General features: G+C 42.0%; 1 protein-coding gene across 1 annotated transcript in view; it reads left to right on the top strand.

Annotated features, from left to right (window-relative positions):
- Positions 1-15,144, top strand: part of COL6A5 (collagen type VI alpha 5 chain) — an 83,587-nt gene that overhangs the window by 30,011 nt on the left and 38,432 nt on the right. Inside the window, exons 17-27 of the mRNA XM_059663991.1 lie at positions 1,647-1,709; positions 2,367-2,432; positions 2,835-2,888; positions 6,597-6,632; positions 7,052-7,114; positions 8,694-8,756; positions 10,027-10,089; positions 11,610-11,672; positions 12,191-12,241; positions 12,368-12,403; positions 14,086-14,148. Of these exons, the coding sequence (XP_059519974.1) occupies positions 1,647-1,709; positions 2,367-2,432; positions 2,835-2,888; positions 6,597-6,632; positions 7,052-7,114; positions 8,694-8,756; positions 10,027-10,089; positions 11,610-11,672; positions 12,191-12,241; positions 12,368-12,403; positions 14,086-14,148 (621 nt within the window). The remainder of the gene's footprint in view (positions 1-1,646; positions 1,710-2,366; positions 2,433-2,834; positions 2,889-6,596; positions 6,633-7,051; positions 7,115-8,693; positions 8,757-10,026; positions 10,090-11,609; positions 11,673-12,190; positions 12,242-12,367; positions 12,404-14,085; positions 14,149-15,144) is intronic.

Genomic DNA, 15,144 nt, shown 5'->3' with positions numbered 1-15,144 from the left:
GAGCAGGAGAATTTAGTGAGAGAGACAGTCGTAATTGGTGTGTGTCAGCGGTCATTAGGGATAAAATCGACAGCTGACTTAACTACATAATGAAGGCTTATTACCACTGAAGAGGTGCTGCAATCAGTTTGGAACAAGTAGGTAACTATGTAATTTTTAAGAATTTCCCGTTAGAAATCTCAAGGCGTGCAAGATGCTCTATGGGCATGTTTTTCAGAAGTCTGCAAATGAATGCTTTCGCCTGTCAGCAGCTTTCATTGCATTGGGGGGGGGGGGGAGGGGGAGCAAGAGAAAAAGCAAAATTACTTTGGTGACTTTGGTATAGCAAATCACAGTGAAACTTTAATTTTAGATTCATTTCAAAAGTTAATAATCTTTAAAAATTTAAATTCATTTCATGAATTAATACATGCTTACTTGGTTCCAAGCAGCTCTGCTTTTACGTTCTGATACATTTATTTATCAAATATTTTTTAATACCTGGGGCGTGCCAGGCACTGAGTTATGCACCAGACAAGCAGAAATGAACCACCCTGTCCTTGTCCTCAGGATTCTACAGTGTAGATGGGGAGACAGACAGATCAATAGCTAATGGCAACACAGAATGTGATTGGGACCGTGTTGCAGGCATCTGCATGGGAGCCCAGAGAAGGGTTCTCACTCAGCAGGGTGGGGAGGAAGTTCAGGAAATCTCCCTGGAGGAAATGGTCACTGAGCTGAAGATGAACAGAAAGTAGCAAGACGTGGAGGAAGGGCATTCCAGACAGAGGGAACAGCATACGCGAAGACACGGAGGCTTGGGGACTCTGCAGTTGTTCTGCCTGGTAGGAGTATTAGAGAAGAGGTAGAGGGAGGTCAGGTTCAAGAGGTGCTAGAAGAGATGGGGAAGGCACTGGTGAGCCGTGAGGAGGAGTTGGGCTTTTAACCATTGGGGAGTGGGGAGCCTTTGAAAGATTTTAAGCAGGGAGATCATAATTGATTTGCATGTTAGAAATATTACTTGGCAGTAGTCTGGAGGCTGTGTTGGATGCTAGGCAAAGATAAGAGGCGAATCTGTAACAATCAAGATGAGAAGTGATGAAGCCTCAAATAAGGCAATGGCAGTGAGAACAGAAACAGAACATATTGGTTAAGGAGATGGCAGAGCCTAGACTGGAGTGAACACCTTTGTGCAAAATTTAGGGAAACCCTCATTATGCACAGAGTGAGTGCTTCTCTAAATTTTGCACCCTAGGCGACTTGCTTATTTCCTCCTGGTTCTAACTCCGGGACATAAGATATCCAGATCTAGGTGACTAAAGGAGAAGAAAATTAGGGGTCAGTCCAAATGCGTATAAGGATCCTGGCTTAGGCAAGTTTAGTTGGAAAAAAAGTGAATTTGAGTTAAGAACGGAACATCCCTGTAGAGGTCTCCTGTTGGCAATTTAATTATAGATGCCAGAAGTTGCTAGACTGGCTGGGATGTCCAATACAGTACCCTGTAGCAATATGTAACCATTAAATTCACATTAATTAAAGTGATAAGGAACATGGATCATTTTATCTGATTGATTTCCTCCCCTCCAAACACGCATAGCACTTGACATTTTAATATTATTATGAAACCCCCTACAAGCTAACTGGGAAACTCATTTTATTTTTTTCAGGGCAGCCCAGGTGCCAGAGGCCCCCCTGGAGAGTATGGGGAGAGGGGCTTCCCAGGGGATCCTGTAAGTTACTAGGGTCGAGTTGGCTCTGAATTTCTTGTTCCACAGTTATTTCCTTTCCCTGTGTCTCCTGCTGACCCGTGGGCAAAAGCTTGTCTTGGGAGAGGGGGAGGTAGGCTGACAGAGGCTATTTGTTTGGGAGAAATCTGATCATGTGCAAAATTCAAAACTGGGAACTAAAGTCCCACTTTAATCATCCTTATGTAGGTTGAGACGTTCAAGTTCTTTTGGAGGGGAAATTCCCATACTTTTGCTTATTGGGCTTCTAATCTCACAGATTCCCTATATGTGGAGTTGATTACAGGGGAATCTTATTGCAGGATTGAAGGAGTGGCATAAGCATGTTGGACTAGTGCATCGGTGAAACTGCCAACACAGGGAAAGGAAATTCACCATGGCTTCAGCATGCACTCTAATCATTTGTCATTTACCGCCACGCCCCCTTCAAACTTGGGGAACTATTACTTTCACTTTTTCAAACATCTATGAGATTCAAATATGGAGGATTTTCTCACACCCCTCATCATTAACCCAAGTAACCCAAGTTTCTCACCTCACACTCCTCATCACTTAACCCAAGGTTTTGTACCATTTTGAAAAACAAAACAAAACAAAACTGGTATTTTTTTATTCTGAAATTCTTTTTAAATCTTCTTCTAGGGTAATCCAGGACAAAACAGTAACATCAAAGGACAAAAGGGCTCTGAAGGACAACAAGGAAGACAAGTAATTGGATCTGTTTTACTTATATGAGTTGATTAATTATATTACTTTAATAAAATCTAAATTAATGACTTAGTAAAATATGTAATCCATCTATAACTGAACAAACCCCCCTGAAGTTCACATTGAAAAGAGCCATGTGTCTGTAGGAGGTTACACTTCTATGGGCAAAATTACTATGTTTCTGGCAGGCGATATGTGGGGAAACTGGTAATAGCAATGCATGTTGCTATCCTGTTCTCCTCTTGAATGGATATATATCCAATAGTGTTGATATGCAGGAAGAGTCTAGAATGACACTTTTGTTCTTATCTTTTAATAATGCCTGAGGTTTTGATGCTGATGCCTTTGTAATTTATTTAGCACCTTTTGCTTTATGATCTTGGGGGGCTGTTGTATTTCTAGGGTAGAACCGGACAGAAGGGGACACAAGGCAGTCCTAATTCCGGAGGAGAGAGGGTGAGTATTTTCACGGTCATTTATTTCCCCTCCTTATTGCCTGAAGCTGCCACAGAGGTTTTCCAAATAGTTGTTACTGCAGAGTCGGCTGATCTGGGGCAGATACGCGGACACTATTGACATTTTGGGCCAGATAATTTGTCATGAGAGGCTATCGTGTGCATTAGAGAATATTTCACAGCATTCCTGGTCTCTACCCACTAGATGCCAGTAGCACCTCCTCCCCCCAGTTGTGACACCCAAACATGTCTGCAGAGATTGCGAAATGTTGGTGGTGGATGATGAGGGGTCAGATGGAAGGCAAGTTGCTCCTGTTTGAGAATCACTGTGACACAATTTGCTTGCCCCTATCTCCCTCCCAGAAGCCTTTGAATGTCTTTGAAGAGAGTCAGGGACTTAAACACAAAAGCCCTCCTTTAATAGCGTAGTATCCTTGAGCTTCTATATGAATATTATGCATTGGGTAAATGCTTTTCATATATGGCCAGGGGGGAAGAAGAAACACAGATTAATTCTTCCTGGATGAGCCCAAACACTGGCGATTAGTGGCAACCTCAAGGTCCTCGTATAACTTTACAGCATCTCATGTGATATCAAGCCAAAAACAACGATAATAGATTTTCCCTTCTTTTTAAGGAACAACCAAGAAATCACTTTTCTCTTTGTGGACTTCTAAAATTAGGGATGATATTGATCATGTGTGAGAAACCCCTTTATCACACGCTCAGCATGGAGATTCTAAAAAGAGAATAATGTACAAGGTCCTTGATCTGGCCCTGAATTTTACTCAAGAGGGAACAGAGAATACTTGGCTTTCTTTTTTATTACAATCTTGTAATCTCATCACTTAGCAGGCTGTGGCTGATTGCCTTTCTCTCTGGGATAGATAGCAGATAGATGTGTTTTAATTTCCTCTTGCCTTTGTTGATCTTGAATCATAGTTCTTAAGGGAACTATGCCTAAGGGATAGCTTAGGCTGCCAGTGCTTCTGGTAGAATTCTTTGGGATGCTGCCCTCTTTTCCTCACCAGAGAATTAAAATTAATCAGAAGAAGCAAGAGAGCAGCAAGATAAGCTAAATGCTATAAATTTTAAAGCTAAATATGCATTTTTGTTGGTTTAAGAGAAAATACTTTTAGTTTTAAATAACTTTATAACTGTCACTATCAATCAGGCACTTTTTAAAAAAAGATGGTAGGGCCGGGAAGAGGGGGGGTGAGGGGATTACTACTTGGATGCACTAGCTGATTACTCTAAGTTAGCAATTTTCAACCAGTGTGCTGCAAGAATTTTTAAAATATGCAATACCTCACCGATTAGTCAGGGGCACTGACTTCTTTTCCCTTGGAATGACAAAAAAAATGACAACAGCCAAAACAATAGCCATCAGGTATGAATGCAGTCTTAAACTGTAAATATATAGGTCATACAATAGAGTTGCATCTTAATGGCCACATTGCATAATAAGGTTGCATCTAATTGATTACTTATTGGTACCAGAAATTCTTATATGTAAATATAGGCACCTGATTTTTAAAAAGTCACTTTGGAGCAAAAAAAAGTAGGTAATTATTACTATTATTATTATTATTTTGTAAATGAATAAAAATTATACCTGTATTTTGTCAGATTGGCAAAGATTATATTTTTTGGTATAGTGCAGAATTTTAGCAATTAGTTTATATGTGACATGAGATGGAAAAGGTTGAAAATCGCTGCTCCGAGTCACTCCCAGGACAGGAGGTTCTCAGCCTCCTTCCCCCAACTTCCTTCACTTCCCCGCCCATCTCCACCTTTTACCCTCTTTTCTCCTGAATTAAATAAGGCAATGTGGATATAATAAAAGATCAAGCTTTTCTACCCTCTCCCCACCTTTCCAGTGAAGGTCAGAATTCCCTATGAGGGTCAGAGAATCTTAAGTGGATGAAAAATCCTAAAAACACGAATAAACCTAAGACATTGCCTCCTGCTGACACAATTTCAACTTATGTCAATTAATTGTTGCACTGGCTGTTGCAAAAAAAAAAAAAGTGAATGTACTGAGAACCAGAGTATTTAAAATAACATTTCAGGTCCACTGCCTTTTGCCTGTCACACACAGAATGCTTATTATAATAGGACTAGAGGCCCGGTGCACAAAATTCATGCACAGGGAGGTCCCCTCAGCCCAGCCTGCACCCTCTCCAATCCAGGACCTCTTGGGGGATAACCAGCAGTCGGACATCCCTCTCACAATCTGGGACTGCTGGCTCCTAACTGCTCACCTCCCTGCCTGCCTGATTGCCCCTAACTGCCCCTCCTGCCAACCTGGTTGCCTCAATTTCCCCCCTGCTGGCCTGGTTGCCCCACGCAGCCTGCTGTTCAGTTGTTTGGTTGTCCCTCACTAACCCCCCTGCCGGCCTTGTCGCCTCACGCAGCCTGCTGTTCGGTCATCTGTCCGGTTGTTTCGGTCGTAATGGCCCCTGACTTTTTATATATTAGGATGGATTTGTACCTCTATAGCAAATGTTTTAGGCCAGAGCCTGATCACATTACTTTCAAGTATTAATTCATTTAATCCTCATAATAATTCTACGAGGTAGATACTATTATTATGTCCAGTTTACAGATGAGAAAAATCAAGGAACCTTGGGCAGCTTGCCCAGGACAGAGATAGGTAGTAGGTGTTAGACCAAGGTTTGAACTGAGACCGTCTCATACTCTGGGACCTGGGCTCCTAACCACCCTGAGTAAAGTTTATTGAGCCAATGCTCTGTGCCCACAGGCTTTAAAGGGCAGGGCTGAGCTCATGACTGCCTTCTAAGGACACAGATGAATGAATGAATGAATGAATGAATGACATTTTTAAAAGTACTGTTTTATACCTAAAGTAATCATAGTTGTTCATCACAACAAAGGAAGTTGATGGTTGAGATGTGTCCGCAGCTCTCTCAAAGAGGCAAGGGTGGTAGTTGAGGAGGGGAGAGCACAGATCTTGTTGCTCTCTAGGGAAAAAGAAGTTAGGATCTGCGGCCTGAATCCTCTTCCAGCTTGGCTACCCTCTGGGAAGGAGAGGGTGTGGCAAAGACAGCCACTAGGTGGAGAGCCTGAGCTGGCAACGGGAGCCGTTTCTGGAGAGATGCAGACTGATTTCAGCTTCAGAGATCAGCCCGGCTTTGCTCAGATGAACCTGGAGGTGCCATTTGGACCACAACAGGGTAGAACAGACCTCATCAATCATTTTCTCCTTGTAGGATGCCACGGAAACAAACCTCAGTGGGCCCAGATGAATCACTGTATCTAACACTTTTGTACTCTTCCCCTGAGACACACTCAGGGGCCAGGACAGAGAGATGGGTGTGACACAGGTTGTTGTCACACAGGAAGCCTTGCCGAGCACACAGGGCTTTGCGGGACTTGCAGGAGAGGGGAGGTAGAAGACAGGCTCTTCAGGATGGTTTGGTTGTTCAAACAGCCTCCTGGGTAATTGTCAGAGGTTGTCAGCCTGCAGCTGGGTCTATAATGACCTTTGGATCCGTTTGCAATCAATCCCCCAAATATCGATCTGTAATTAAGTGCCTAGTGTGAAAACTCATCTTTGGAAAGTGCCTCAAGGAAGCCATTGCTTTGAGCTGCTTGTTACTTATATGTCTATCAGAGAGTGAGACAGGCTGACTTGCCTCTAAGGAACCTCCATCCAGACACTAACACTTTGCTTTTTCTCTTCCAGGGAAGAGAAGGCCACAGGGGCCCCCAGGGAGTCCCGGTGAGTACCCTTCCTTTACTGTCCTAGGTGGTAGATGAGGCCAAGGAGATTCTCACATGCAAATACACTGGGGATAGTGAGCATTTGACTAGGGTGTGGGAGGAAGTGCCAGGCATTGGACATGAGCCCCACTGACGGGGAAGGGAGAGGGGATCAGTTCAGCTGCCAGGAACAGGACGGGCCAGACCTAAGGCAAAGCCTTCTTCACAGACACTTCATAGGAAAGAGGACGTATGCAATCCCAAATGCTGTGTCCTTGCATGCTTTTCATGTGCACTGGGAATGACTGCAATAGAGTGAAATTCTTTACCAGAATAAGAAACAGCCTTTGTGTACGGTAGCACTAGGAACTATGAAGAGATGACCTATATGGGAACCAGGTGGAGAAAACCTTTACGCTGAAAACTCTCATTCTTCAGGGGGAGCCGGGAGATCCTGGACTTCCAGGCGCACTGGGAGCTGAAGGATTACAAGGCCCACAGGTGTGTTGGAATAGTTCATCAATAATTGACAAATAATGCTGAGTTGTGCTGGAGGGTGGGGACGGTCAGGGAGAGGTCAATGGGGGAAAAGAAGACTTAGGTAATACTTTAAACAATGAAGAATTTAAATTAAAAAAATAATGCTGAGTTGTTCTGATGGAAAGATGGCAAGTCATTCTGTATAAAAATAAAGAACGAGAAATTTTTAATCCACCTCTTCCCTCCTCCAGGGTATGTGTGTCTGGACTTCTACATTTCCCACCATGGTGGGGGTTTTTGCTCCATCTAACCTGCTCCTACATTTGCAGCTCACTGATAAAGGCATGCTCTTGTGCTCACCGGGTACTGTGTCTGCGTGGTAGTAATAATGAATTACTAATACCTTAGTAATCAATATCAGGATCGACAAAGTGGTTTTCCTTAACTGAGGTCCTGCAGTCAGACTCCCATGAAAGAAAGTTAGGAATTGGAAGATGTTTTTCAACTCACCTAAAGCTAACTCCATAGGGGGTGACAGTGCTTCTAGAACATCACTGAGAGGACTTTATGGAAGCCATTTGTATTTTTTTCTTAGTCTCATCATTAATGACATGGGCATTGGAGTCAGGACATGTGTGTCTCTCTTTCACATCAGAAGGATGCAAGGGCTATTCCTAGAGAACAGCTTTGTAGCATGTAGGTATTTAGTCGCCTTATAGAGTCCACTTTCAGCCTGAACTTGTCTGGAAGGGCCTGTGCAGGTGTGTCCATTCTAAGACCTTCCCAAGAGTTCATTTTTCTTCTAGAAAGTTCCAGATTATTAATACTAACTTGGAATTTGGGATTCTCTTGAGTGGTTCTGGGGTACCTGAACCAAGCCACGGTAGCAGATCCTCTAAATTAAATAACCATGGGACCAACCTAGACCCACCCCCCGGCTTTGTGAGGAGAGGGCTGACTGCCTCAGCCCCTCCAGAGTCCTTTGGTACTTAGACGGAACCAAATCCAGTGGCTCCGACCACCATATGCACAGGGCAGCCAGGGCCACTGTATAGCTGGTGCTTTGATAGTGGGAGACGTTACCAGCACCCCTCTTCTCACAGAACCATATGGGAACCATGCATTTGATGGTAACTATGGCAGAAAATGTGCTATAATTCCTCTGCTGGATCTGCTGCTAAAACACCCTTTTGTGCTAACTTGAAACAACTCTGGTTTCTATTTATTTTAAACATTGAAAACACTTTGGCCCAGGGAACCTGCCCCATAAAAGGAACCATCTTACCATTGCTTGTGTCTTACTTCCTTTTCCCATGGGTTTTATTTCTCTCTTTGGTCTCTTTTCCGTTTCTACCTGTCAGAGAGGGATGAAGGTTTTATACCCAACCTGAGGCTTGCTCAGTAAGATCTGTACCCCTGAGGCTGGGCTTCCCCTCAGTTCTTCTTTTAAATAATGCTTAACCTCCCAGTTAAAAGGCTGCTTGAAGGGTTAGAGTATTGCCTTTTCCTGCTTTAACATGGGGGTGTTTCAAATGCACACTCGAAGAATGTAAGTTCTCATTGACTTCTCTGCACTGTGTTTCTTTTGTTACCACAAAAGGGGGCCAATGGGATTCCTGGCAGCAGAGGAGAGAAGGGGAGCCAGGGGCATAAAGGACCTCAGGTGAGTGACTCAGAAACCTTAGTTAATTGTCTCCAGTCTTTATTTTCCTCCTGGTTTGGAAACACCTTCATATAGAGTTAATTTGATATTATCTACATAGGGAGTATTTAATTTTTAAAAATATATATTTTATTGATTTCAGAGAGGAAGGGAGAGGGAGGGAGAGATAGAAACATCAAAGATGAGAACCATCGAAAGGCTGCCTCCTGCACGCCCCCTACTGGGGGTCAAGCCCCCAACCCAGGCATGTACCCTGACCAAGAATCAAACCGTGACCGCCTGGTACATAGGTCAATGCTTAACCACTGAGTTATGCTGGCTGGGCAGAAGTATTTCATTTTTTAATTAACTTGGGACAAATTTGAGACAAACTTTTAGCACAGCTCACAATCCTTGTACATAGCTTAGGCACTCCTCTTTCTCCTTCACTGGGTTTTACTCAGAAAGCACAGACTCATTGGATCAGCCTAAGAAAACATTTGGAAGAGTACAAATCTTATTGATTCATGAACATTTCAAAACTTAATACATTAAGTTTTTCTAACTTCTAAAAATTATCTGGGCCATGCAATGCTCCATTGACTGTAGAGATTTGAAATTGCCTCTACAAAGATCCCTTACTACTCAAATTTATTTAATACCCGAGTTCAGCTTTGAATTCAAACTCTGAATCTATTTGGTTCCTGAGTTTCTGACAATGAGTAATGAGAGTTTGGGTGGTGAGGGATTCATATGAAAAATGTTCTGAATCTGTTCAATTCTTCAGCGCAGCTGGTAAGAGTTCAGTAGGCTAGGGATACTAGTGTTTGCTCTGTTATCTTCCCAACATGCTTCTAAAAGACATTTTTGCCCATTTGCAGATTGGGAAACTGAAACACATTCAGCACACCACTTTGTGTGTGTGCATGGGGCCATGCACAAACGTGCCGATGATGATACAGTATCTTGTTCAACAAAATCAGTGCATTACAACACATTGGCCACACTCAGAAATAGTGTGTGTTTAGTCAGAGGCGCCTTTTCTGTTTCTCTCTAAGGCCCCATATGGACAGTGGTGTCCTTGCAGATGAAGATCTGTGGTGCTCTAGCCAGGACTGTAGCCTGAGTCATCTGGTTTCAGCCCAGATGTCGGTCTCCCTGGGTGGCTGGCTTCCTTGTTAAGAAAGCGTGCAGGAGCTATTGGAGATGACATGAAGAAAAGCAGGCCTAATCTAATGGGTTTTCTGCGTGTTGCTGCAGCGTTCCATTTCCATTTTCCCTTTTTCCCCAGGGTTCTCCTGGACCAGCAGGAGCTGAAGGGAGTGTTGGAAGACCTGGACCTTCAGGGAAAAAAGTTTGTGTTATTTCTTATAGATTTCAAATACTGAGAGGGAAATTTATCTCCATTCTTTTCTTGATTTTCATATTAATTCTTCACATGTTTGAATCCAGATACCACCACCCACCCACCAATTTTCTGCTAATAGATCGATGGGATTTTTATTTATTTGCTTGCTTATTTATTTATTTAGAACTTTGAGGGGATGATATTGGTTAATAAGCTTATATAAGTTTTAAGTCCACAATTCTATAATGCATCATCCGTATATTGCATTGTATGCTCACCAAAGTTTAGTCTCCTCCCATCACCATGTATTTGACCCATTTATCCCTATTCTCCTCTGACAACAAACAAACAAACAAACATAACTCATTGACACAGACAACAGGATGGTGCTAATACATTCTTTTCCTCCCCTTGAGAGGTAAATGCTTACCTCTCCATGAAACTGCCCCATTTCGCTAGGATGGACACAGTGATCTCATCCATCATAAAACAGCTTTGAAGACCATGGTGGCAGAGTTGGGCTGAGGGTGGGAATTGAGGGTAGTGGAGGGAGTGTCATCTCAAATCTACTTGTGCATGTAGTTCTCTAACTCAACATACCTTCGCTGGTCATAATCTTGCCGGTGTGCTTAAATCCTTTCAGCAGCTCCCTCCCCTAGGGCCAGCTCAGGAACCTGGAACCGGGGCAGTCACAGGGGGGCCTAGCTTAGAAGGGACCAAGCTTGGTTTAATGTTGTGCTGTCCTCATCTTGAAAGTCTTACTATTTGAACAGGAGGCCAGTGCTTTCATTTTACACTGAGCCCCACAAATGATGTAGCCATTCTTAACTTCCCCAGGGCCCTGAGTAAAATCTCCAGACTTTCGAGGAGCTTAGAAAGCCCTTTGCTGATGGACCATGTTTAACTGTAAGGCTTCATAGCTCCTCTCCCTCCTATATGCTTACCTGAGACTTCTCACCAGTGCCTCCCCTCTACCTGCATTATTCTCGCTCCTCCCTTGACCCTCCTTCCAGCTCACACATCTCATCCTTCAAGCCTCAGCATCCATGCTCCTTTTTCAGGCAGCTAGCCTCCCAGCCCCGCCAATTCTAATTTAGATTCCCCTTCTCTTTGCTGCCATCGCACCCTGAACTTTATCACACAGGTTTAGAATTGCCCGTCTGTCTCTCTTTCCAACCAGGACCCCACTTACCATGTTCAGTGGTTTATTTTCCACAGCAGTAAATAACCGTTGGATGGGCAAATGAACGGGTTTTCCCTAGAGTAACTTTTCCACTCCTTGCCTTCTCCTTCAGTCCTTCTGTAACACTGGGAAAGCAGTCCTGGAGTCCAGCTATGGGTTCTGCTGATGTTTTCTGCTTACCTTTGGGAAAGGTCATTCATTATTTGTTTTCTACACCCCACCTCCTTACATAGTATTGAACTCTCCCTGAGAGCCCTGTCTCCCATCTAGTGGACAGAGCTTCCTACGCTGGGAGCTAGGTTTGACTTTTCCAATCTGAAACTCTTCTTGTCCCATTTATTAGGGAGAATCTGGAATTCCTGGAGATCCTGGGCTAGTGGGGCAACCTGGACAGCAAGGAAAACAGGTATGAAGTTCCAGGACCCTTGTCCTTTCCCTGTTCCAAGTGCTCAGTTATGAGGCAAAGAGAAGGGGGCTGACACCATTTGGGGGAGTGAAGGTATTTCAGCACCTCCTAGGTAGATGTGGGGACATTTCTCCCATCCCCGGCAGCTCTCATTCTATAGCCGATCTGTTAAAATGAGGAAGAACAGTCAGAGGGAAAGGGGGCATGCAGGGAGGGTTATGGATAAGTTAGAATGGGCATTTCAATATTCTAACCACCAACAGTGGCCATATAGGCACAGGTCACTTGAAAAAACAGCACTACCCTTTTCTCTCCCCTTCTTGTAAAACTCTAGGGCAACAACAAGAAGAGGGGAGTAGGCCAAGAAATGGGCACCTGCTCTAGTAGCTCCGGCTGTGCCAGGGTCTCAGTCCCCCTGGAAGCCCTCAGTGCTTCTCTCCTGACATTATAATCTGCCCAGTATAGACTACAATTAATTTTCAATTTTGAGAAATTAAAATGAACTGATTTGTTCACAGGGAGATTATGGCATCCCAGGCTATGGTAATATAGGACGAAAAGGAATACAGGTAAATATGGAAAACAATTATTTCTTTCATTGATGAAGCAAACCTAAAATAATACAAGAAAAAAAAAATGGTCATACGGTAGAAGTGTTCTGTTGACTTATTTATGTTTTCTGCTGAAAATTATAGGGCCCGAGAGGATTCCCTGGAGATATGGGGCAAAAGGTATTGTGCACATGACCTTTTTAAATTACCATGATCATTAAAAAAATTTTGATTTATCTTTATTAGTGAAAGTATTACAGATGTCCCCTTTTTCTCCCCATTAACCCCCTCCATGTTGCTCCGTCCTCCTCCCCAGGCCTTCACTGCCCTATTGTCTGTGACCATGGGTTATGCATATATGCATATAAGCATGACCTTAACCTTTTAGTTGAGAATTGAAATAAACATATGGATCTCAAAGAAACAAACATAAAGCAAGGCAATTGCTTTGCCTGGGCTTCATGAAAAAAGGGCTGTGCTTATCCCTAGGAATCTTTGAATTGGAAAAGATTGTCCTGTTCTTCATTGGCTGATGTCCCTTTCCTGGAAACCCTAACTCTAGGCGTCCTCTTGAGTTTAGTCCTTTGTCCTCTTCTTGATTTCTCTGCCTCAGTGATCTCATTTAAACCTTGGGTCTTCATCTCTGATAGGTGTGGATCAGTTAGTTGGATGTCATCTCCTGTGCACCAAAAGGACCCCCAGTAGGGGGCGTGTAGGAGACAGCCATCCATGTTTCGCTCTCACATCGATGTTTCTCTCTCTCCCTTCATCTCTTTCTAATAATCAATAAAAATATTTTTTAAAAAACTGTTGGCTTCAGCTATTGCTATCTGTCCTTCATTTTTGTGGCCTTTATTTCTTCTCACCTGAAAGATTACAATATTCTTCTCATTGGTCCCCTACTTTCCACTTCTCCCTGCTTCAATTAATCCCAAACACTACTATCACTTGATTTCCCCCCAGAGCATAGCCTTAATTTTGTTATTCTCCTGATCAAATAGCTCCAGAATTCCTCACCAGACTGAAATCCAACTCCATGTTCTACAACCAGACACACCCTTCATTTTGACCAGAGTAGTTCGTGTTACATCTGTTTTATACACTGAAATTATGTAATAAGTTTTTCTTTTTTTAAGTGTCTTGCCTAGAAGAGTGTCTTCCATATAGTTGATGCTCAAATTAAAATTTAGAATATAGATTTTAAAAGGTGTCTAATCAAGCAAATAAAATTAACTATAGGAAAAAAGACAATATTTGGATTCTTAAAGTGCTTTTAATTGAAGAATTACCAAAAGAAATTCTTTCCTTAGGTAGAGAAGGATGCAAGAAGGGACTATATAGATAACTGTTAGGATAAGAGTTCTCATTGTGGAGGATCGATTTTCTAATTTATTGAAAAAGGGGAAAAACAGCTTATTTAAATTTTGAGATAAATGTGAAATTAGCACATTGGTAAGTAAATGCTAAAATTAGTTCTCCCATGGTCAGAGTAAATTTTTTTTTTTGCCTTTAACTTTTTGAGAATTGATTCATAAACTTAGGAAGTAATTCACCATTTAGTATTTTATGTAGTCAATGTTTCATGTTTTACCTAATTTTTGAGCATTTTTCTTACATATTTTTATTAACTGATTAGATAGCCATTATACATATTTATACATAAAAATTTGTATCCTTAGAAAATTTTAAATAGTTTGTAGAATAAGTGTATCAATGACTTAGTTCTATATGACAGAAATTGACTTTTAGTGTTTAATATCTGGTATAGGTATAAGATCAGCTAGGCTTTAGATTGGAGAGAATTATTTTTATTCTTTCACAGCAAATATTTCCCATTGATTTTCTTATATCTGAATCTTCAGGGTGAAATTGGAAATCCTGGAATTCCTGGGGAGCCTGGACCCAAAGGATTTAGGGGACGAAGAGTAAGTAGCCTATGATTCCAGAAATAAAACATGTTTCCTTGAAAACTCTGGCTTTTGTGTTGCAATAATAAATGTGGATTATTGATCCATCCCAAGGACATCTAAAATTGCACTTCCTAGCTGTGTGCTCTTCAATACACCTTTCCTGGGTCTCTATTTCTACAACATGAGGGCTGAACCTAATGAGACCAAAGGTTCTTTTCAGCTCTGAAAGCCTATGGTTCCATGACTCTGAACTATTACAAAGATTTACAGGTTGATATCTGGCTGTTTCAAGGATTGTCTGCATCATCCAGTCTTTTCTAAGGCACACATTACAGCCCAGAATATTGACCTTATGAGTGGAAATGAAGCTGACATCTTCCCACGGTGTCCCTGAGGGTTTTTCTGACAATCCCACTACCCATAACCAAGGACACCTGGGATATTCATTTGACGGAAGGCTGTTGAGATCTAATCAGTGAAGTGCAGAGTAGAAGGTTGTACTTATTTAAAAACAAAATGTTGAGAAAACGTCCTTTCATTTTAAAGTTTGAATGGGATATCAGCAGTCATTATCAGCTGAAAGGGATGCAGTTCAACAGATACTTTCCATGTGGCCAGGTAGATCTCATTAGCTCCATATCCATCACCTTAAGGTATGGGAATGACACAGCCCTCCTATTTACCCTTATGTATGTGGGCAATTATTTTTTGTATTTGATCTTTTGCAGATGGAAGGTTTTTTATTAAATCTCTGAGTGCCCTAGTATATTTACTTTTATTTTTTTGCACCAATCCTAATTTAAAATTAATTTAGATTTAAATGTACAACTAGTGGCAGAGCAAAGAATGTCACTAAATGAAGAGGCTAAGAAGGAAATGGATGTTTGGCAATGATTAAGAATGGACATTTGTATTACAAGTAAGGAATTCACTGGACTTGAATTAGTAGTTGCTTTGTTAAAAATTTATTTTTAATTGTAAAGTCTTATTAAAACTGAGGTCAGGTCGTCC

Source organism: Myotis daubentonii, chromosome 14 (genome assembly GCF_963259705.1).
Source record: "Myotis daubentonii chromosome 14, mMyoDau2.1, whole genome shotgun sequence".
Classification (NCBI taxonomy): Eukaryota; Metazoa; Chordata; class Mammalia; order Chiroptera; family Vespertilionidae; genus Myotis; species Myotis daubentonii.
Note: the sequence above shows the minus strand (reverse complement) of the source record. Positions and strands in the feature narration are given on the sequence as shown.